General features: G+C 39.6%; 1 protein-coding gene across 1 annotated transcript; it reads left to right on the forward strand.

Moving 5' to 3' along the window:
• Positions 1 to 525: 525 nt before the first annotated feature.
• Positions 526 to 23,450, forward strand: vegfaa (vascular endothelial growth factor Aa). The gene is made up of 7 exons (XM_061777093.1): positions 526 to 1,138; positions 2,052 to 2,094; positions 4,789 to 4,985; positions 7,258 to 7,334; positions 7,427 to 7,459; positions 15,480 to 15,611; positions 20,196 to 23,450. Exons 1-7 carry the CDS (start codon positions 1,073 to 1,075, stop codon positions 20,215 to 20,217), a joined length of 570 nt encoding a protein of 189 aa, XP_061633077.1. The 5' UTR covers positions 526 to 1,072; the 3' UTR covers positions 20,218 to 23,450.
• The last annotated feature ends 1,785 nt before the right edge of the window (positions 23,451 to 25,235 follow it).

Genomic DNA, 25,235 nt, shown 5'->3' on the forward strand with positions numbered 1-25,235 from the left:
TGAGGATTGATCAAAAAATAACTTGAGTACATTGTTAAATCCTTCAATAAAGTACAACCGAACTCAGTTTTGCTCCCGCTGCCTTTTTAAAAACATTGTTTTAGCGTGCATGCACGCTACCGTATGTTTTAAGCTAGCATATGTTTCCCATGCCTGCGCCCAATAATACGGTGCGCCTTATGTATGTGTTAAATACAGAAATAGACCCCGTAACTGAGACTGCACCTTTTAATACGGTGCGCCCTATGGTCGTGAAAATACGGTAACTCACTGTGGGTTTTAATAAATCATTATTCAAGTACAGTCAGTTTTGCTTTGAATTGTGCTATATTTAGTTGCAGTGTTAATGTTCAAACTGTGCACAATGTAAAAATGAACAAACGATGATGGGTGTGCTCGTGGTTTCATCAATGAGGATCAGGCCAGGGTTAAGATCACGCCTCCCTTCTGCTATTGGCTGCTCTCCCGTCGCCCCTCCTCCTCAGCGAGCAGCATGCTCCCGCACCTTGAATAATAAGCATCGAAAGCCGTCTGAAAACCACCTCAAGCCCAGCAGAGAGGACAGCTAGTACAGCTGAGCTGAGCCAGTGACAAGCCTCCGTCTATGTTCACCACTGTGCAAACAGCCACAGACGGCAAGAGAAGACCGGGGCGGTGACTACGTAAGGAACGACGAGAAGCGTGAAGAAAAGGGGGGAATCGGTCCACTTTATGCTGACGAACGCTGTCCTTATGCCGCCACACTCCTCCATGCTGTCGGGGGAGCGGAAGACAACCGGCGCGTAAAGTTGCTGGCTTGAGTGAGCATTGTGGTTGAACGTACGTTCCCGTGTGGAGTTCACAATTGCAGACCCCGTCACGGCGTCTTTTGTGTGCGGATGAGCGATGCCTGTCGGATGGTGACAAAACCGGAAAATATGGATTCGCTTTCACTATAGCAAACAGTGTTGTTTTTTTGTATTTATTTTGGAAAAATTGCTTTTTCATCTTTTGACCATTCTTTTTAAAATTATTTTATTATCATTTTTCAAAAGACCACTGAGGATTTCTCGACTGTTGTGGAGTTACAATCATGAACTTTGTTTTTAGTTTGGCACAAATTCTCTTGGCGGCGGTTTTGAACCTATCCACTGTAAAGGTGAGTTTCGGACATTTCAGTTCCCGTTCCTATAATTGATTCATAACTGCTTTATAACTAATCCACAGCTTTTGACCTTATATGTTGCGAGAGGTCAGCTCACGAAAGAAGCCAAACCAAATTCTTTCCAGTTGTTTTACGTGTTTCCAATGAAAACCCTGATTATATTTATAACTTTGGAAAACATTTGCTTTGTATTGTGCATTTTTCAATTGATGTCGTCAGCACAGTGGCACGCTCATGTGCCCCCGGTCAGATGCATATTTCACTTAGAAGCGAAGGCTCGAGGTGAAACATGTCAGTTTACATTCAACACCGTGAATCGATCGCTGACAAAAGGTACGTGTAGAAGGACTTGTATTTCTCACATGGTGCAACGTACGGCGACAATTGTTCTCTGTACGAAACTCATCCCGAAGGTGCAGCAGCTGCAAACGGGTTGTCGCGCCCGGGCCGAGAACGAATGTAGATCTTGTGCCAGTACAGTCAAGGAACTGATTGCAAATTCATGGTTTGGATGGATGCGTTTATTTGCGGTTGGGAACCGGAGAATATACAAAGGAGCCCACCTCCTTCACACAACGCTTTCTCACGCAATACCTTCGCCAATTGCAGCAGCCACATGAGGTAAGCGGATGATGCAGCACATCGTCACGTCAACTTCTCTCACCATTTAAAAAAAAAAAAAAAAAAGGCTGCGCATGAGAGCAAATCGAGAGGAAAGCCGACGAGAAACGCCTTTCACAGTTGCACAACGTCACACGTTTGATTACGGATCACTGACAATCACATGATGAAAACCGCAACTTTTCAATTTGAACTGTTAACGTTTGTTGGATTGACTCGATCATAGCCGTGTGCTGCACAGATTTACGGAAAATAACAAGCACACGCTGTTGTGCATCTCTTGCAGACTGCCAGCATTTACAAAGGAGTGGATAAGAGTAAAAATGAAGGTAAGCGTTCCATTTGTTCCTATTATTATTGTTTTAAAGTCAGTTCTTTTCAACTGCGATAAGGCCAGACGAACATAGGGCCACCATTTGTATCCTCCATGCTCTCTCTCTCTCTCTCTCTCTCTCTCTCTCTCTCTCTCTCTCTCTCTCTCTCTCTCTCTCTCTCTCTCTCACTCAGTGTTGGTGAGTAACTAATTAACATTATTATATACAATATATATATATATATAGATATCTCAAACCAAAACTTATAAAATAAAAACTGTGACAGGACAGGATGTGATATAGTATAACCTCAACTGGTTAGCACATCTGCCTCACAGTCCTGATGACCAGGGTTTGAATCCCGGCCCCGCATGTGTGGCGTTTGCATGTTCTTCCCGTGCCTGGGTGGGTTTTCTCCGGGCACTCCAGTTTCCTCCCACATCCCAAAAACATGCGTGGTAGGTTGATTGACGACTCTAAATTGTCTGTAGGTGTGAATGTAAGTGCGAATGGTTGTTTGTTTCTATGTGCCCTGCGATTGGCTGCCGACCGGTTCGGGGTGTACCCCGCCTCCTGCCCAAAGATAGCTGGGATAGGCTCCAGCATGCCCGCGACCCTTGTGAGGATGAGCAGTAAGGAAAATGGATGGCTATATATACACTGTATAATCCTTGTTTTAAATGTTATGTATTAATTTTTTTCCCATCCATTAGTCTGGAGATTGTCTTTTGCGCTACCTGGTTGGCTACAGGTCTGACTTTGGACTTTGGAGTCCCCATAAAAGTGGTGCAGATTACCCTGCTGGGATGTCTATAATAATTCACATTTGGTAGAAGTTTGTGTGTCTTAATTTGAACGAGTCTGTTGCAGCAGCCGCCCAGTCAATACATTAGCAGTCAGCCTTGGTTCAGTGTCATCTGCTTGTTTGTTTGACAGTGACACTGTTGTGCTCAGGCCAAGGTTGGAGCCTTTCGCTGGTGATAGATGGCGACGATTGGCTGCAGCAGATATCATCTCTGAGCAGAGGCACAGGGTCGTGTGATAGTTATTGGGGTGATAGTTTGTGAAGTTCAAGAGCACACAGGTGGCAGACTTCCTTCTCTTCCTCAAACAATATCACACCACCTGTCAGACTGACGTAAGAACAACCACTAGGTTTTAATGGGTTGGTTTTAGTGCTTGAGACATTATATTGCTGGAGAACATACATGGGGCTAATTCGAGTCATTGTTGGTGGATCATTGAGGTCAGCCTTTTGAATGTGTGACTTATGCAGTCAATCAATTTTAGTGGATTCTTCAATCAGGGTGTCAGAAGATCATGTAGGCATCATAAATGTAAAATAAAAATGGATAGCTGATTGAAACCTATTTTAAGTCAGAGGCATTATTCAAGACACTCAGCCAACACAGTATAGGGTTTATAGTGTCACATGTCAGCGATGACCCCTGGCGCCACAGTTTCTGAGGTGAGGCTGGTCTGACTAACCACGGGTCAGAAGTTTGTAAAGGATCACCGAGAGCTCAGTCTGATGGACCGTTGGGTGGATTATTCTCAGCTGCACAGGGGATAGAAAAACGGGGAGGGGCGACTGACTCTACCTTCCTAAGATTGACTGAACATTTACGTGTTTAGTGATGCACCGATACCGATACCAGTATAGTATAGTTGTAGCTACACACCGATACCACATCGCCAGCCTGACATATACTTTCCATGTCAGCTGTGTAGAGGTACTAGTATCACCGCAGTTGATACCTGATATCCTGTCAGTTTTATTTGATACATTTTGGTGTTCTCAAGAAGCCAGTCTTGTATTTCTTTTTACTCACTTCATTTTGTAGTTAACACAAAGAGGTGACATAGCATCCTTTGTTTATATTCACCGGACTCTATGTTCTTCTTTGCCTCTTATCTACTGTGTGTGCTCCTTTTACATAGTGCCCCTCAGGGTTTGGACTGAGACACCACATTATTCAACTAAACTTTATTTATAGAGGACTTTAAAGAACAACCACAGCTGTAACTAAGTTCTGTTCATAATGAAGATCAAATATAAAACATAAAACACAATAAAGTAATAAAATGATGGCTAAATAAACAAATAGATGTAAAATATCAGTCATGACTAATCGTTACTCTAAAAAGTGAGACATATGCCATGTTCAAGAAAAGTTCGTTATTTTGTGTTTTTGAACAATATTTCATAAAATAAGAATAAAACATTTTCATCCCAATTGCAAGACATAATCAAAGTATTGCTACTTGTAAGTAATGGTACTTATACTCACTCTGAAAAAAGTGGTATTAGTGCATCCCTACATTTAACACAAGGCAATGAATTAATCTGGAAATGTTACAACTCCAGCCACCTCAAGATGGCAATTTTTTTCTGTAGTTTATGTATTTTTAACTTTCACCTTACCACCATGTTAAAGTTAGCTTTTTGATACACGTTTACATCGTCTTACACTGACTGAAAAACGCATGAACAATGTGTTTGTGTTAAAGCAACGTCATCTGTCATTCCTCGCTCTGTGTTTACTGTCAGAGCAGATAGACTAAACTAGATTTCAGAGTTTAAATGGTCATAGTTACTAAATGTTCGGTCTGTGGTAATATCTGTCAATGAAGCTCTCACAGGATAACCAATTGCAATTAAAATGACTGTAACTGAGCTATTGAAAAACAATTTCTCCTCTTTTTCAGTTATTCAATTCACAGATGTCTTCACGAAGAGTAGGTGCCAGCCCAGAGAAATCCTTGTAGACATCTCCCAGGAGTATCCAGAGGACACAGAACATACCTACATACCTTCCTGTGTAGTCCTCACTCGATGTGGAGGCTGCTGCACTGATGAAACGATGGAGTGTGTGCCAACTGAAATCCGCAATGTTACGCTGCAAGTAAGTTGAGGATGGACGCCCCTAAACTGTGTTTGTTGAATGACACAGGTGAAAAACATGAACAAAGCCCCATTACAAAAGGGCAAAACAGCTCACATTTAACTCACATTTATTCTGATTTTTGGTGAGGGTTATTATGGACTCATACTGTATGTTATCAAGTGTCTAAAATTCCATGCCGTTTTTGAACAATGTGCAACGAGAGTAAATAAAACTGCACCTCCTGTATAATACATGCCAGTGTCAAGGCAGCTCTTATATATTTTAATTAAAAAATAATTGTATTTACTTATTCATTATTGAATTATTATTATTTCAATTATTGTCTGTTTTATGTACAGCACTTTGTTACAGCTGCGGTTGTTGTTAAAGTGCTATATAAATAATATTGAATTGAGTTTTAACTAAATTATTCCATGACATTTGAATTATTAAAAGGCATTTCAATGTTCTTAAAAAGCCGAAAGTAAACACAATGTTACTCCGGTGGGGGATCACACATTTGTAAAATCAGCATCAGTCACTGCTAACAGCACAGCTTGCAATTCTTGAGCCAAAAAAGCGAGGTCTGCTTTCCACTGGCAATTTAATAAACTATTTCTGTCAGCTTAGATGCAAACCCACCTTAAAAATTGCTTTGATATCCAAAAATGTTTATTCCACTGTCTTTTGAGTCCTGCCATTCCCAACATTTGCTCCTCTCCACCGTCTAACATTATCGTCTCCCAGGAACAGGAATTTAATGTTCTTCCTCAGGAATAGCTTTTGTATTGTATAGGAGACCATTGTACATGTCATACATTGAACGAGAGTCATTGTGAAAATGTCGAAGCACCCTAAACCAGAAGTTGCATCATATAATGAGACAACCACTTTTAAACTAATGAATTGGACTCATCATTAACTGAATACAAAGTAAGCTATTGACCAGCTGCCACTGCCTGAAAGTAGTTAAAGCTATTACAATAGACACAGGGGTCACCAACATGGTGCCCATGGGCACCAAGTAGATCCCAAGGACCCCATGAGTAGTCCGCAGCCCTGTTCTAAAAATAGCTCACTAGTGATAGGACATTGTGATTTTTTTGAGGAATGTTGCAGAAGTGATCATTCGAAAATGTAAACACTGGCAGAGAGTTATAAAACTAAAGTTGCATAGTGATTTTTTTCTCTTCTTAATAATAACACATAATAACAACATATTATTAAAGGTAATTTGAGAAAAAGTGTTCATCCATCCATTTTCTGAGCCGCTTATCCTCACAAGGGTCACGGGCGTGCTGGAGCCTATCCCAGCTATCATCAGGCAGGTGGCAGGGTACACCCTGAACTGGTTGCCAGCCAATCGCAGGGCACATACAAACAAACAACCACTCGCACTCACATTCACACCTACGGGCAATTTAGAGTCGTCTTAACCTACCATGCATGTTTTTGGGATGTGGGAGGAAATCGGAGTGCCCGGAGAAAACCCATGCAGGCACAGGGAGAACATGCAAACTACAAACAGGCGGGGCCGGGGATTGAACCCTGGTGCCAGATTCTCTGAACCTTTTGATGATGTTGTGGACCGTGGATGATGAAATCCCTAAGTTCCTTGCAATTGTACATTGAGGAACATTGTCCTTAAACTGTTCAACTATTTTCTCACGCACTTGTTCACAAAGAGTTGATCCACGCCCCATCTTTGCTTGTGAATGACTGAGCAATTCAGGGAAGCTCCTTTTATACCCAATTATGGCACCCACCTGTTCCCAATTAGCCTGTTCACCTGTGGGATGTTTCAAACAGGTGTTTGATGAGTATTCCTCAACTTTCTCAGTCTTTTTTGCCACCTGTCCCAGCTTTTTTAGAACGTGTTGCAGCCATAAAATTCTAAGTTAATGATTATTTGCTAAAAACAATCAAGTTTATCAGTTTGAACATTAAATATCTTGTCTTTGTAGTGTATTCAATTAAATATAGGTTGAACATGATTTTCAAATCATTGTATTCTGTTTTTATTTATGTTTAACACACGTCCCAACTTCATTGGAATTGGGGTTGTACAATTATGTGCATGTTCAAAGCCTCTCGTGGACTCTTGGACTTTGGCATGCATGATGGTTGAAGAAGTACAGGGATGCATGATTGCACAGACGTCTTCATGTCTTTCAATTAGGGAGGGCGAGGGCTTTGGGTTTACACATTTGTCCCAAGTGAACAACCTTGTTTAACAGTAGATATTATAAAGCTGACCTTTTCTTTGTCATGTCCTCTGTTTTCCTTCAAGGTAGTGCGGGTTAGATCAATGGTCACGCAACATAAAACTCAGTTAAGCTTCACGGAACATCAAAAGTGTGACTGCAGGTGAGAGAGCAGACATTTTCATTCAATTTAATCATTGGAGCAAAAATCACATTTGAACATGATTTTTATTTTTTATTTTTTTTTCATTTCAGACTTAAACCTGAAGTTCAAGCAAAGAAAGAATAGTAAGTAGGTTATATATGTGCATTTTTGCATAATTGTATTTCTGTTCTGGGGGTTTGTGTGTGTGTGCGTGCGTGTGTGTGAGAAGGGGCTATTATGGGTCAGCTCAAGATTTTTTTTTAAAGCGCTATGATTTTGCCTGGATACCTTGTTATACTTACGCTGGAAGAAAAGCAGACACACATACCTTCCCCATTGTGTCATATAGCTTGGCTAAAGAATAATTAATGGTGCCTTCCATTATTGACAACAAAATAATGGGAATAATTCCCAGTTAAACTTAACTTTTAATCGTGATAGACATTGAATGCCTATTTTGTTGGTTCAATAGTTCCGTGATTCCCAACCAGGGTGCCGTGGCACTCTAGTATGCTGTGAGAGATCATCAGGGTGCCGCGGGAAATTATCCCATTTCACTTAATTTGTCAGAAATGTATTATTGTTTAATAATGAATATATCTTTTTTCATCTATCTATGCCAGTGACATAATAAGTCATGGTTTCCTGCGAGTATATAAGCTTTGTGTTCAATTAAACAGACCCAGCGTTCACAATAAGTAAATTTGTGAGTAAATTGAGACAAGATCACCATGATTTCAGTAGTCATACTTGTTTGCTGGTGTGCCATGAGATTTTTATAATGTAAAATGGGTGCCTTGGCCAAATAAAAGTTGGGAAAAACTGCGATAGGTTGTTTTTGTTTTTGTCAACAGGCACATTTGGGACATATTTTGGTTTACCAAAATGTGACATGTCCAGCCTTGTTGCTACAATTTAGGAATTCCAACAAATACAATCCAGGCCAAGTGTGCACTTAAATTGTTTTGTGTTAGAAGTTAGCGGTGGCATCACGGTGGCCAACTGGTTAGTACATTTGGGTTCAAATCCAGCCTCACCTGTGTGGAGTTTACATGTTGTCCCGTGCCTGCGTGAGAAAACTCTAAATTGCCCATAGGTGTGAATGTGAGTGTGAATGGTTGTTTGTTTATATGTTGGCGACCAGTTCAGGGTGTACCCCGCCTCTCACCCAGAGTCAGCTGGGATGGGATAACCCTCGTGAGTATAAGCGGAATGGAAAATGAATGGATGGATTGATGGATAGAAAGAAGTTAGGGATGAGGATTTGATTGAGTCTGCTTGATTGATTGTTCTAAACTCGTGTCTTCTGTGGCAGTGTTGTATTGAGCAGAACAAAGCTGTCTGGAGGAGTTGTGTCATACCTGAAGTCTTGGGCTGGGCAATTAAAATTTGTATTCGAAATTTAATTGTCATTTAGATTCTAATGATCATAAAAAGTTTGTTATGGAAGAAAAACGATTAATGTGCAGCAACGCGGGTTGTGTATGCAAGTTCCTGCGTTGTAAACGTACTCTGAACGCACTGTGTTGCTTGGAGCAAGCGTGTGACGCTTGTTCTTTTGCCTTCCCTGAGCGTGCTTTAAGCTGTTTATTGACACCCCAGTTGGAATTTACTGTAAAGGCACAACAAAAAGAATTACATTGAATATTTAAATACAAGACATACATTGTTGAAGAAATGGCCAGCTTAAATTATCAGTCAATGTAAAACCCTTTTGACGGTCTAGCTAACATTAGTATAAGATCATGGGAGGGATTTACCTTCAAATAACCAATATTTACACACAAATGCTGTAGAAACACATACAGACAGACAATATAACAATACTCATGGGCATACATTCTTCCTAATCTGTGAAAAACGATTTTAAGAAAGTTTTATTGTGACATTCTTCTTCTACTCTTTTTTAGCTGACTGTAATATGAACTCAATGCATGCATCGCACCACACTGCCCCCAAGAGGCCAAGGCACGTACAGCCGGAACAACAGATACAGTCATGGCATTGTATAAAAAGACAAAAACACTTTTTTCCCCCTGACTGTCTGACATGACATCAGACTAAAATGTTCGTGTTTTAGGTTAATTTGGATTACCAACATTATTTCTATTTGCTAAATGCCAGAATATTTAGAGAAGGATATTTTAACAAATATATATAATAGACAATACAGTCACCACAGACGTGTCAATGTTTTTAGCCATGGCTGTATATATTTTTATTGATTGGTTTTCCTTTCTACTTTTTAATATATTATGATTTTACTTGTTACTCACTTATTTTTTGGTTGTTCTATATTTAAAGTTGAGTTTTTGGTAGTTAAATAAATACTAAGTTTCGAAATCAATGAATAATCGTGATTTCAATATCAATCAAAATAATCATGATCATTACTTTTTTCATAATCGCCCAACCCGACTGAGGTCTGCATGGATGAAGCTCAACTTCCTTGATCATTTTCTTTTTTAGACCCCCCCCAAACAAGTTACACCTCCGCTGCAATTAGTGTCTCAATTTTGCCTTATTTGCATCGAGACACACCTAACCAACAGTTAATTCCTCACAGTCGACCAAAGTCTTAACATCCACGCATCCATTTTCTGAGCCGCTTCTCCTCACTAGGGTCGCGGGCGTCCTGGAGCCTATCCCAGTTATCATCGGGCAGGAGGCGGGGTAGACCCTGAACTAGTTGCCAGCCAATCGCAGGGCACATATAAACAAAGAACCATTTACACTCACATACACACCTATGGGCAATTTAGAGTCTTCGATCAACCTACCACGCATGTTTTTTGGTATGTGGGAGAAAACCGGAGTACCCGGAGAAAACCTACGCAGAGACAGGGAGAACATGCAAACTCCACACAGGCGAGGCCAGGATTTGAACCCCAGTTCACAGAACTCATTCATAATGTTTTTAATTGGCTTGAAGCCAATCAAGCCTGTAGAGCGGCTTGATTGGGTCCACCAAATCACAAGGCCAGCCAGGCCAAAAATGTTGCCACAAAGCGTATATATAAGAATGCTGTAGAGCAAGGGTGTCAAACATATGGCTCGTAGGCCAGAACAGGTTCAAGTTAGTTGGGGTATCCAATCCGGATAGAGTTGTCAATTAACCTACCATGCATGTTTTTGGGATGTGGGAGGAAACCGGAGTGCCCGGAGAAAACCCACGCAGGCACGGGGAGAACATGCAAACTCCACACAGGCGGGGCTGGGGATAAAACCCCGGAACTCAGAACTGTGAGGCAGACGCTCTAACCAGTCGGGCCACCGTGACGCCGAAGTCTTAACAATCATTTAAAAAAAAACAACACACATATATATATATATATATATATTATATTTTATGTAAATTTAAAAAAAATAAAACAATGTGTATATATATATAAATATATATATAGAGAGAGAGAGAGAGAGAGAGAAAGAAAGAGAGAGAGAGAGAGAGAAAGATTATTTGAGTATAGTTTTATTTTTTAAAAATCTACTTAAAATATCCCATAATGACAGAGTAAAAACATATTTTCCAAAAGGCCAGCATGGTGAGCACAGATGGATGCAGTTGGCTCATAGGAATATAAACCGATACATCAATGTATTGAAGGAATCCTTACACCCGTAATATGTGTGTGTGTGCATGCATGCGTGCGTGTGTATTGAAGGTAGAGACCAGCAATTTTCAATACCGTATTCTGTCAATACAGTATATAGCAGTCTGAAGGCTTCTCTGCAGACTGCAGACCACCCGCTGCTGTCTGCGCTGTGACTCCAGTTGCACAAATCTAACCCGTAACTACCTTCCTAGTCTAATTGTAGCAACAGGTGTCAGGCACTTAACCTATTTTTATTTTTGGTGGTGCAAATAGAGGAAGAAAAGAGTGATGAGTGGAGACCCTGTCGGTTAAATCAGTTGACACAAAGTATTGTGTCTTTAAATAGCTCCAAACATCATCGCTTCATTTTCAGTTCAGGATTTGATCCACTCATTGAGACATGCAATTGCAGCGAGCACATATTAAATCAGGCAGGCAGGCAGTCAATATGTTATTTCCAACCACGTGAACAGGTCCACATAAGTCATTAACATCTGACTTCGCTACTTAGGATGCCAAAGTAGGAAAATACTCTGCACAGATTCAAGATGTCTCATTTAGATAGCATGTACAGTTTAAAGAAATAATGGTGAATAAGCAACAGGTCAAGCTGATTTTAAATAATACTCCACTTCTCACAGACAAACCTCACAACTCCATGCAGACATTTATTAATACAGTGACATATACTGTAATTTCTCATGTGTAATGCGCACCCATGTGTAATACGCACCCCAAAGTTGACCTATGTGTAATGCATTTTTACAATGCATGATTTTGCTTCGATGCATATGATCAAAACATTAAATATTATAAGGATTTTGTTAGCGGCACGGTGGAAGACTGGTTAGAGCGTCAGCCTCACAGTTCTGAGGACCCAAGTTCAATCCCCGGCCCCGCCTGTGTGGAGTTTGCATGTTCTCCCCGTGCCTGCATGGGTTTTCTCCGGGTACTCCGGTTTCCTCCCACATCCCAAAAACATGCATGAATTGGAGACTCTAAATTGCCCGTAGGCATGACTGTGAGTGCGAATGGTTGTTTGTTCCTATGTGCACTGCGATTGGCTGGCAACCAGTTCAGGGTGTACCCCGCCTCCTGCCCGATGACAGCTGGGATAGGCTCCAGCACGCCCGTGACCCTAGTGAGGAGAAGCAGCTCAGAAAATGGATGGATGGATGGATTTTGTTAGTTTTTTTAAAGAATAATTCTGAAGTTAAGCACTTTATTTGAACACAAAATTTTATTTATTTTGAAATTCACATCCCCACTTTTATTTAGTAAATTAGAAAACACAGTTGTGCTCATATGTTTGATTACCCAAGCAGAATTTGTAAGATGGGTACAATTCTTTAACGAAAACATGAAGGACCAGGTGAACCACATTTAATTTTATTTTAATGGGATTCAAATTAAACGGTCAAGCATTTCAGAAAAGCATTATCACTAAACAAAACATAACCATAAGGAAATGAATGATGGTTGTTGTTCAGTCATCAGTCATATTTAAAAAAATAATAATAATATTTCACAAATTCTGCCACAGGGTATGGAATTTATGAACACAACTGTACATATATGCAGTCATACGAACCCCTGTCATATTGGAATGAAAGTGTAGGCTACACTTTTTTGTATAACCCCTAGGTGGCGGTGGCATATTAGATTGAAAGTGTACACCTTTCTCATAACCTCTAGGTGGCGGTGGCACTTTTGAATGAAAGGGATGGCGGCATACATTTCTAAAATTTGAAAGTTTTTTTCCATTTGCCCCTATACCTATGTATAATGCGCACTATTGACTTTTGACAATTTTTTGGGGGGAAATTGCACATTATACACGAGAAATTACGGTGCATGTATCCATCCTTAACACCTCCAAGTAGGTCAGGTTGTTAAAGTAGATAAAGGCAACGTGTGACTGCCGATTTGTATCATGGCGTCCTGAAAGTGGAAGTATTGGAAGCCCAGGAGCGATAAGATCCTATTACCAAAGTCAAATCCTTTTGTTGTGAGGCTGAAATGACCTAAGCTTTGCCCTGCCATGCTGGAGGATTGCCTGTCTCTGTTCACAGTCGGCTACTTTGACCTGCAGCAGGTTAGAGTGGCGGTGCTGTAAAGAGGGTGTACTCATTTGTGATAGGGATATACTGTATGCCCTGATTCACCTCCATTATTTGGATCAATATCCCACCCTGCTAATGACGAGATTGGATGAGAAAGCAGATGCAGTACTGGTTGATTAGTTTCTGCTTGATTTTATTGATTTTGCTCAGCACAAACTTGGCTGTATCTCCTTAAAATTTATTTGCCTGCTTTCACCTCTGTTTGTCAGAGGTAATGGAGAGAAATGAAGGGAAAGTCCCAACATGAAGATTTACATGGTCAAATATCTAATGTGTATGCTGTCATGTGGTCTGTTTTGTCCTGCACTGATATGTTTGCCACTCTCTCGGTAAATTTTATCTTCTGTCGTGTCTCCATTTGTCTCCAATGATAGCTGTATTTTCAGGCAACAGTCAAGTGTTAAATAAATAAGACATACAGTGGATTCTTGTAGCCTTGAGGGTTTTACTGATAAAGTTGAATGCTGTGGGTTATTAAGCATCTTTTTGAATGGGACGGACATTTGAGGTGATACTGAATTGTTCATGATGCCTGGATGTGAGACAAAGCATTACTCCTTATAGCCTCACCTTCTCCACCAAACAATACCAATATATCAAGTTAGTTCCTTGTTTTGTCTTGATTGTGACCTTGCATCTTGGGAGAGCATTGTAACAGATACAGTGATAGATTCAACGTCTAGCTCAGCCTAATTATCGTTGCATGCTTGGTACGAGTATCGGTTGTATCACTTTGTTTTCATCGGATATACTGTATGTTTTGAAGCATATTATGCAAAGTTAACGAAGTAGGTTTGCTCAAGCTCCTTAAATAAAATAATAATAATGAAATGAATGAGGGGCAGTAAAAAAGTAATGAGCCCAATTTAATTTAACCTGCTAATAATTGATTTTTCATTTTTTAGAAAATATAACGGTTTGTAGTTTAAATACTTGTTTGAAGATTTTTTTTTTTTTTTAAATGTTTTGTTTAAGGCTGTCGTCTTCCTGTCAGCCGTTTTGGAGATGACGTCATTGTTGGATGGCAGTCAGAAGCAGAGAGTTGTGATTTAATTTCTTGCTTTGGAAGGGGAATTACCACTAAACATTTTCAAAATGTTACATAATGTCCATCTGTCCATTTTCTTCCGCTTATCCGAGGTCGGGTCGCGGGGACAGTGGCTTTAGCAGGGACGCCCATACTTCCCTCTCCCCAGCCACTTCATCCAGCTCTTCCGGGGGAATCCCGAGGCCCATCGAGGGCAGCTGGGAGACATAGTCTCTCCAGCGTGTCCTGGGTCGTCCCCGGAGTCTCCTCCCGGTTGGATGTGCCCGGAATACCTCCCCAGATAGGCTTCCAGGAGGCATCCGAATCAGATGCCCCAGCCACCTCATCTGGCTCCTCTCAATGTGGAGGAGCAGCGGCTCTAGTCTGAGCTACTCCCAGATGACCGAGCCCGGACACCCTGCAGAAGGAACTCGTTTTGGCTGTTTATATCCCGGATCTTCATTTTCGGTGACGACCCACAGCTCAATTATGGGTTTAGGGTTATGTCATCAATGATGACACATGATGGTGATGTCATTAAAATGGTAACTCTACGATCTTCTTTGATTAGTGTCTTGACCCAAGCACTATTCCCAGGTGCTGAAGATGGTCTGTGGCTTCTTTGCTTGTCACAGAGGTCACTCAAAGCAGGCTCTTGTTCTTCCCCTTTGATCCTGGACACCCACTTTTTGACTGTGCTGTAGCCTATTGCAGCTTCCCCATACACATGGTGCGACATTTTGAAAATGTTTAGTGGTGGTTCCCCTTCCCAAGCAAAACAAATTTAAATTCTGCTGCTGACGGGCATCTAACAATGACGTTATTTCCAAAATGGCCGACAGGAAAAGGACAGGCTTAAACCCTTTTTTTTTTTTTTTTAATAAACATTCAAACAAGTATTTAAAATACAAACCATGATCATTTCTGGAAAAAAAAATAATTATTAGTCGGTAAAATTAAATTGGACTCATTTCTGTTTGACTGCCCTTCGTAGTAACCAAGTAGCTTAATATGATGGCATAACATTTACTGTAGGTGACCTGGCACTTAGCGTGTGATTTTACACAAATGCAAGTCATAGCCATCAAACACAAGAAGTGTATGAACTTGTGTTACTCTTGAAGGAGATCAGATAAAGATGTTGTTATACAGGGGTCAAAGGGCACAAGGATCCCAGAGTTGGTGGATTAGTCTTAACTGCTGAAATGTCAAATCTGAGCCACAAATCTTGTGTGTGCATATATTTTCTTCACTCAACAATCATGATAAATAAGATGATGAGGGGTGGGTTAGGATGTGAAAAGAGGAGGGATTAGGGATTTTGCATGATTGTCTATGTCTGCCCTTTCCGCAGAATTCGCTCAGAAGCTTAGCTCTCTCTCTCTATCTCTTTTGTCTCTACTTTTTGCTTCCCTTGCAGCCACTGTGCGCCTTGTTCAGAGAGAAGAAAGCGCTTGTTTGTGCAGGACCCTCTCACCTGTAAATGCTCCTGCAAATTCACACAATTAGACTGCAAGTCCAGGCAGCTTGAATTAAACGAAAGAACTTGCAGGTTTGTTTACCATACATACGATAAACATTCGTGCCTTGCATCCATGCTTTTTTTTCTCCTGGTTTCTTATCTCTTCACCCATTGCTGTGCTTTGAGCATAGATGGATTCTCTGTTGATAACCGCATGACTGTCTCTTGCCTTTTGATCTTGTTTTGTATTTGTACATGTGAATGTTGCTGTTTCCTTTTTCCCGGTGTCTTGTCAAATGCTACTGTGACTCCAGTCAGCATTGGAAGTAATAGTTGTTGTGGTCATTGATTGTGATTGTGATGTGTCATTATAATACAAAGCTCAATGTTAGATACATTTGTGTGCACAAGACCGTTATTCACGTTCAGACTCATCAATATAATCATAATATCCATTACAATAGTTTGTTTATTTTATTGCAACAATCCCAAATTGAGCTTAGTTTTTGGTCAGTTTATTTCCGGTGCAGGAATTAATATGGAAAATCAATATCATGGATTTTCCATTTTCTGATTAGGCTCATTCATAATCATAGTCTCATTCATCCATCCATTTTCTGTACCGCTTATCCTCACTTGGGTCGCGGGCGTGCTGGAGCCTATCCCAGCTATATCCGGGTGAGAGGCGGGGTACACCCTGAACTGGTCGCCAGCCAATTGCAGGGCACATAGAAACAAACAACCATTCACACTCACATACACACCTATGGGCAATTTAGAGTCTTCGATCAACCTACCACGCATGTTTTTTGGTATGTGGGAGAAAACCGGAGTACCCGGAGAAAACCTACGCAGACACGGGGAGAACATGCAAACTCCACACAGGCGAGGCTGGGATTTGAACCCCGGTTCTCAGAACTCATCCATAATGTTTTTAATTGGCTTGAAGTCATTAAGGAGCACGCAACCCTTTAGAGCGGCTTGATTGGGTCCACCAAATCACAAGGCCAGCCAGGCCAAAAATGTTCCCACAAAGCGTATATATAAGAATGATGTATAGCAAGGGTGGCAAACATATGGCTCGTTTCTTCTTGATAATACCCCATCGATTCTCAATGGGGTTTGGATCCGGCGAGTTGGCTGTCCAGTCAAGCACTGTGATGGCATGGGCATCAAACCAGCTTTTGGTGCTTCTGGCGGTATAGCCAGGGCCCAGTTCCTGCTGGGAGATGAAATCTGCATCTCCATACAGATCCTCAGCAGAAGGAATCATGAAGTCCTCTAAAACATTATGGTAGACTGGTGACCTTGGATTTAAGAAAGAGTTTACCAACACCTGGACTGGACATTGCACCCCAGACATTGACTGACTGTGGATATTTCACACTGGACCTCAAGCAGCTTGGGTTCTGTTCTTCACCCGCCTTCCTCCTTGATTTCTGAATGAAAGGCACACTTTACTTTCATCGGAAAAGAGGACCTTGGACCACTGGCCCAACAGTACAGTCCTTCTTCTCCTTGGCCCAGTTGAGACGCTTCCTACGTTGGCTCAGGCTCAGAAGTGGCTTGACCCGAGGAACCCGACAGTTGCGGCTGAATGAGGTGGTTTTTGAAGTTGTGACTCCCGTCTCATTCCACTCTTTCTGGTTCTCTGCTAGATTCTTGAATCTTCTCTGTTTGATAATCCGCTGAAGCCCACGGTCTTGTCTTTTGCTGGTGCATCTTCTCCTGCCACATTTTGTCCTTCCACTAGAGTTTCCATTGATATGCTTGGACACAGCACTCTGTGAACAGCCAGCCTCGTTAGCTATAAACTTTTGTGGCTTACCCATACTATGGAGGGTATCAATGATGGTCTTCTGGCCAGTTGTCAAGTCTGCAGTCTTCCCAATATTGAACCCAACTGAGACAATTGAACCAAACTGAAGTAATTTTATGACACCTGGGGAAACCTGTGCAGGCGCTTTGAGTTTATTAGATAATTAGTGTCTGACACTCAGTTTAAAACATTTATGGCCTGCAAAATTTGGGCTGATTTCCTCACAGTATTCTAATTTTTTGAATTCCTGATTATGTGGGTTTTATGAGCTGGAAGCCCAAATTATGTAAAACGAAACAAATAAATACTTGCAACTGTTAAAATTGTGGGCCCTGAATCTATAATCTATGAAAGTTTAACTTTTTGAATGGAATTATGGAAATAAACAAACTTTTCCATGATATTAAAATATTTGCGAAAGGGTCTGTATATATCCATTTTGCGTACCACTTATCCTAACTAGGGTCGCGAGCGTGCCGGAGTCTATCCCAGCTATGTTTGGGCGAAAGGCGGGGTCCACCCTGAACTGGTTGCCAGCTAATTGCAGGGCACATACGTATAAACAAACAACCATTCGCACTCTGCTATGGGCAATTTGGAGTCGTCAATTAACCTACCATGCATTTTTGGGGGATTTGGGAGGAAACAAACTAATATACAAAAATGAAATAAAACTTCTACCTTTATTGCACTTTTTTTTTTTTACTTAAATAAAAGTTTTTTTTATATGTGCTAACCGACCGTGCCGCCGCATATATATATCCACTGCGATATGTGATTTGTACATGTGTAAATAAAAAAAAAACTGATTCATAATACTGTTTAAATTGCGATGGTTTTTGGTAAGAATTTTCAGATTGTATCATATGATTTGAAACGAGGTAACAGTCAATAAATCAATGTACTTGTAAGTCAATGAGTCAATAGATCAATGTACTTGTAATCTTTTGCACCAAAACAATGGGAACATTCTGGAATAGTTATTATTTATAGCTTATTAAACCATGAGTACACTGGTCTGGCCCACTTGAGATCAAATTGCATTGAATGTGGCCCGCAAACTAAAATGAGTTTGTCGACCCTGATATAGAGTTGCCATTCATTTGTGTTTCAAGTTTTATTTTTCTGACAACACTTTCCATGTGCATGCTCACCAATTGCTTGTTCTTCCACTCTCATCCGAAAGTGTATTGTTGATCTACTTGGCAGATACATTATGTCTGTTCGTTTGAGTTATGGCCAAAATGTTTCTCCCCTGGTCACAGTAAATAGTGTACACTTCCCTGGAGAAGTAAGATGAACATTTTTATTCTTCTTCTTCTTATTATGATTGATTATTTTTAGGCAGCAAATACAGAACTGAATGTAACGTAGTCATGCACGCGCTCGCCAGCCGTTGTTAGATAGGAACGATAATAAAGTTGTTTTAAAAATCCTCCAGTTTGGGACCCATTTTAAGAAGTTTACATTTTGAATCTTCAAAACCTTGTTGTTATATAAACAAGCGGCCAAAATTACATCGATTTTCTCTGTTTATAGTTAAAAACAGCACTTTATGTAATTAATAACAATGATAGCAAGCAACAATACAATATAAATTAGATTATCATGCTTTTTATTTTGCTCATTAAAAACAGACTGCATGTACTATATGATTCAAGCATTCTTAAATGATTAATGGTGATCCATTTTGAAGAATATCTGTTTTGGGGAGTAACTAATTACGTGTAATGGTTCCTCCATGTCATTTTATTACAAAATGTATGTAATTGTAATCCACTACATCACTGGGAGAAAATTTGTAATTAAATTACAGTTGCTTTTGGAAATTTCCGTGATTACAATTTTAGTTATTTAGTTATTTGAAAAATACCCTCGAAAGTTCTGATTTTTTTTTTTTTTTTTTTTCATATAACTTACTTCATCTAAAGCTGACATTTGTGATTGGCTCTTTGGTCATGCCATGTCTCAAACATGACATATTTTTCCAAATATGACCTAGAAGCACCACCTTAATTGTGTAATCTATTAGTTTGTCTGAAATGTTTTTTAAATACACATTTAGAGAAAAATTTCAAGGGTCCTATTAATACATTCATTCAAAATTAAGAAAAGTAATCAAAATGTAATGAAAGCAATTAGTGATATTATTAAGAGAAAGTAATTGAAATAGTTACACTAGTATTCTATTTGTAACTTGTAATTGTAACTAACTACATTTCCAAAGTCATCCTCCCAACACTGACCACCCATGAATAACATAATGCAGTTGAATTAAGGTATACTCATTCCCATGCCTCCGTGAAGAACACACCCCAACAAGAGAGGTGCTAGGACCGCTGCCTCTAGTTAACAAGGCTACATGACCTCCTGTGACCCAGTCACTTATATGACCTCTGAACCCCCTGGGCCCCCTACACAGGGCCCCCCACACTGATCTGGATTTCGAGAGCCACACACGTCTGTGACCAGTGACATGATTGTAATAGGTTGCTTTATGTTCTGTAGATGGGGTGGTGGGAGTTTAGATCCCCACAACTTACAGTTCAAGCAGTAGCTTCAAGACTCAGCTGCTTAACTCATCTGCAAACACATTTTAATAACATAGAAAGTTAACATGTTAATTATCATGATCATTTGATATGAAGTTTCAAACTGAATGGTAGAAAGCCATACAAGCTACACCTCTCACTCTCTGTCTTTTTTTCTGCCTTTGCCCTTGTCTCTAAATATATTTATATGCATGTACTGTGTATCTGAAAGATAATGTACTCACTGAGTACATTAGCTTTCTTTTTTGAAATGAGTATATTATCTGAAAGATAATGTACTAATTTCTGTGTCTTCTTCCACAGATGTGACAAACTGAGGAGATGAGACCAGGAGGCGCAGACTACACTGTTATGAAGGAATTCTTTTTGGCACAGCACTTTGAAATGTGAGGATGCATTCCCTGCAAGGACACTCAAGGACGATGCAAGACAGGACATTCTGGATTCTTATCTTGCCACTGTCTGTTTTCCACATAACGCTATTAATATATTTATACATATGTGCGTATACTCCAAGTACAGTACATCAACAGTGTGTATTGCTGCTACTATTTAAAACGAATGCGCTGTCGGCGTGTGAATGGGAAATGTGACAGAGGCGTTGTCTTCATGGGTTAAAATTGGGGAAAATATATTTTATTTTATGTAAGACTTCACTGGATGCTGGTCTGCTGTGGATAAGAACCTGAAAATACATCTTGCTTTCTGGAAAATTAGGTGACCACAATTTCATCCATTGATGCAACAAATGCTGAACTTGCCTGAAATGCCCGAATGGGGGCAGCTGGATTATAAAATAACGATGGGGATACCTGCGGCACTTGAACTGTATGGCAGGTTTCAGAACTTGTTGTCGTCTGTGACACGATTAGATGTTTTGTCTGTACTGTAGGAAGTGACGACAGTTAATGTGAGACTATAACTATATATGACACAACTGCTGACACAGGTTACGTGCTGTGGTGACGAATAATGTGACCTTCTTCCTGATGGAAGTTCAGTGACGATGGCAAGAACCAAAAGAAAGGTTTTCCAAGGACGTTTGATTCAAAAACAAACAAATAAATAATTGGGCTTCTCCCAACATTTGAGCAAGTAGAAGGGTCATTTTGATATAATTTGATAAATAATATATAAAAATATATCGAATTAAGCTATTGGTTTTATATGTTTAAATATCTCCCATGCTGAAACAACCACTCTTTAAGTCCTTTTTTCAAGTTTTTGATTATTAAAAAGTTTAGGCATTCGTAGTAAAGGGAATCCTTATTGACAGAGCAAATAATGGTGGCCCATTGAAATACACTTCTTTTTATAACGGTAAAGACAAGTGCATAAAGACAAAAAACAACTTCATAAAATTCTGTGAGTTGCACAATTTACGTGTTGCTCCTCAAACTCTGGGGATGCAAGTGTAGAAATGATCCAAACTACTCATTAAACCCATTACACTCATGTCTTTATATTGTACTATACAGTAAAGACATGCAATAGTTGTGACATTTTTACAAATTCATACATATTCATTCATATCTCAGAAATACCACCAATTCACTGTCTGCTATTGTGTTAATGCAAAATGACTGCCACTTCCTGGCACTTCAGTTCACAGATCCCGCTGGTGTATTGCAACAACATAATGAGGCTCTCTCCAGTGGCATTAAACGCTAAACACAGCTTGAGTGAAAAAGAAGGCCCATTCATAAAAGAACCAAAAAAAATAAATTAAAAAAAGGAACTCTGACGACAACAAGATGCGTTTGTGTTAGTTTTCAAGGAAAATGCAATAGACTTTAAGCAATAGGAGAAAAATCCTATATATCCAAAAATGTAATTAGCATCTTCAGAAAACATGTTGCAAATCATGAAACTTCATTTCGGACACCTAACACTAAAGACATTTTGGCATTGGAAGTTTAAAGAATATTCCTTTATCATATTTCTTGTCTTAGAAACCATTATGACCTTTTGATGGATAACATCTGCCAATAATTCAAATACTCAGTAACATTAATTGATTTTCAGAAGAATATTCAGTGGACCATGTCTTGACTATTATTGATCACATTATATGAAAACGACCCATAACAACCCATGATGATAGTTTGAAAGTTGGTTTGTCAGGGTTAAAGGTATCGAACCACTACCCATCTGGTCCTGCCTTCATCACAACTTTTTTTAGGTGGGAAAATATATTTTTATTGACATGCACAGTTTATTGTTTGTGTTTTTATTTAGACATTGTGTTAATTTCACAACATGTCTTGACATCATGCTAAAGGGATATTAATGTAGGTATACATGACAAAGGGTAGTGACGAGATGAGCTAATAATAGGTCAGTCTGGAAACCCCCAACCTTGCGGTTTTTGTATTTAATGGCTTTGTCTGTGTTCCAAAGAAATAGTCATGCTTTCACAACAGAGCAATTCATTGTTAACTGTCTGTATGTACTTACAAGATATCCCTTTTTCAAATAGACTACATTTAATTTATAGAATGTGTTCAGTATTCTGTATTATAATATTTATATGAATTGTTACAGTAATTTTTGTTTGTCCTCCCTTTCAATCTGCCTTGAGATTGAACATGTTTGACTGTGGATTTTTTTTTTTTGGGGGGGGGGGGCTGAAAACAAAGCTTTGACATTCCTGATTTAAACTAGAGCTATGTTACTCACCAGCCGAATGGGGGTGTGAAAGTTTCTGGTGGGGGAGGGGGGGGGGGGGTGGGGGGTTGGGCGTCATATAGTGGGCATTTGACCGATGGAAACCCCAGTCAAAAGTATGTGCGAATGATGCACCAGCACAGGTGCGTTTCATTTTGAACTCGGGACTCGGGCAATGGACATGTGGTATTGCACTTGCTTGCCCGCAGACGTCATAAGCAGGACTGAAGGAGTCTAGTAGCTGCTGCTCCTCAGCTCAGACCTAATTGTGTGAAGATATTTGTCTGTAGGTCTCTAGTCTAAGGGTGGTGAACTGGTACTTTCTCTGGCTTTACTGACAAACCCAACTGACATTCGAGTATTTTGTTTAAGCAAGACGACACAGTCACATGTAAATGTAAATTTGGCATTTCAACTGTTACCAGATAAGACCAGAGAGATCTTTCAACTCACTTTCAGAGTTCAAATAACTATGTAAATGTAAAAAATAAAAAAAGTTCAGGCATTAGATGAGATGGCTAAAAATATCCAAAATGACATGTAGCTGCTAAAGTAATTTACACAACTCACCTTTTCTGCCAGTTGCAACACTGTTCTTTATCAGCCATGTGAGCCAGCAGTAAATCCTGATATTACCACCCTCAAACTAAAGTCCTGAGACTGAGTTCACTAAGCTGGGTCAGAGCCAATGCCTCACAAGTCCTCAGTTGATGAGAACATTATTTTGTATTTAAATGAAAAAAAATATGTTGAGTTTGTACAGCCACAAATTTTTTTGTAAGTATATTTTCACATTAATATATTTATTTGTGCTGTAAATTCTTTTACAATATTAATACTCTTTTTTTTGTTTGTTTCTAGTTACTATTAAACATATTTATTTTTAAAATACATTGTTTCTTTTTTTCCATCATTGCTGCCTTTAGACATTTGAAAGCATTGTCCAGCCAGATATACTGCAGCTGTTGTAAAGTCAGCTGGACACTTGATGCATGAGCAATGCACACAAGATGTAATTGCAATGTAGACTTTTAGCTATAATTTATTAGGTTTCACAAAAATATGGCATTAACATTTTGAAATAATCCTTGTTAACTACATATACACTGACTCAGAGGATACATATATATATATATATATATACACAAATCCCTTTCTCTCTGACTGCTTGATGTCTGGACCAGATCACAGAGTCTGACTTACCTTTCCTGGGGTTGCTTTCACATTATTCAACTACACTGTGTAGCATTTTTTTTTTTAAATCAGAAAATCAAAACCCCTAGTTAATTGGGCGTTAAGCCTTAAAATATTTTGTGATTTTTACTCTGGGGGTTCTCAATTTATTTTCATAGTTTTTTACTCTATTTCAAAACCCCTAACTATTAATAGGTGTTTTCTTTTAGCATCAATAATAGCCCTTTTAGGTTTCACCCACAGATAATTGGAAAAACTGTTTCACCTATATTGATACTGTGTACTGTATAAGCGGATATTGCATCACAATTATTTCGTATAAGGAAGTGAGAAACTTTCTGCACGTGAACATGTTTCCTGCATGAAGAAAAAGTGGGCGTGTATGTTTGCGCCTCTGAGGAATTCATTTTAACAACTTGCAATTGTTTGTATATTTTAGAAGTATTTAAACTCTGCAGCTAAGTAACGGTGCTGAGCACCTTTGTAATTAAATACCCCAAAGAATGCTGCAAGTGGTTTGATCTGTGATTACAAAGGATTTTTTTTTATAAATCAGGGCAATGTTACCCTCATAGCAAAGTAGTGATTGAGCGAACTTTAAAATGCTCACTCAAAAAGGCCTACCTCCTTAGACTCACAAGACAGATACCTAGCTCACGCCCAAAGATAGCTGGGATAGATGGGCTCCTGAACACCCTCAAACCTAATTAGGACAAGCCTAACAGAAAATGGATGGATATATAATTTAACCAACCAATCGTGTAAACAAACATTACAAAAAGTTAGCAGCTCAGAGCAAGGGGGGGGGGGGGGGGGGGGGGGGTGTTTGTTTCTGGCTCCATTCCAATAATCTTAGTGATTGGGTGAGAATAATAAAAAAAAATCCACAAAAAAAATACCCAATAACAACCTGCAAACTGCACAGCAGCAGGGGTTTCCCAGCCATTGACTTTCCGCTTGAATAATTACTCCAGGAAATTACAAGCAGGTTCAACCACACAGACGGGAGGGAGTGGAAAAAGCACTCGTAATCTCTTTCACCTTGTAACTATGAACGTCCTTCCATGAACATGTGCGCACGCATGTGCACACACAAACACTCACACACACACACTTTTTGTAGACAGCAAATAGACATTAAATCAACCTGTCAGCCACAGGCAGTCTTTCTCAGATTTGTGTCTTTTGTTTTTTCGAACTTGTAAGTACTGGATACTGAATAAAAACAGTCCCCTCCAAATGTATTGGAATGGTGAGACCAATTGCTTAGTATTTGGTGGAGACTGAAAATATTAGGGTTGACAACAAAAAAACAAATATTAAACAAAAGATCAACATTTCATCTGTTATTTCAAAGTTTCCAAACTTCAGTGATGTTTTCCAGACTTTCACTGTAATCGTTTCATTCTTTTTTTTTTTACTTCCTGTGTGGAGTTTGCACGGTCTCCCTGTGCATGCATGGATTTTCTTCTCATAGTCTAG

Source organism: Phyllopteryx taeniolatus, chromosome 6 (genome assembly GCF_024500385.1).
Source record: "Phyllopteryx taeniolatus isolate TA_2022b chromosome 6, UOR_Ptae_1.2, whole genome shotgun sequence".
NCBI classification, from domain to species: domain Eukaryota; kingdom Metazoa; phylum Chordata; class Actinopteri; order Syngnathiformes; family Syngnathidae; genus Phyllopteryx; species Phyllopteryx taeniolatus.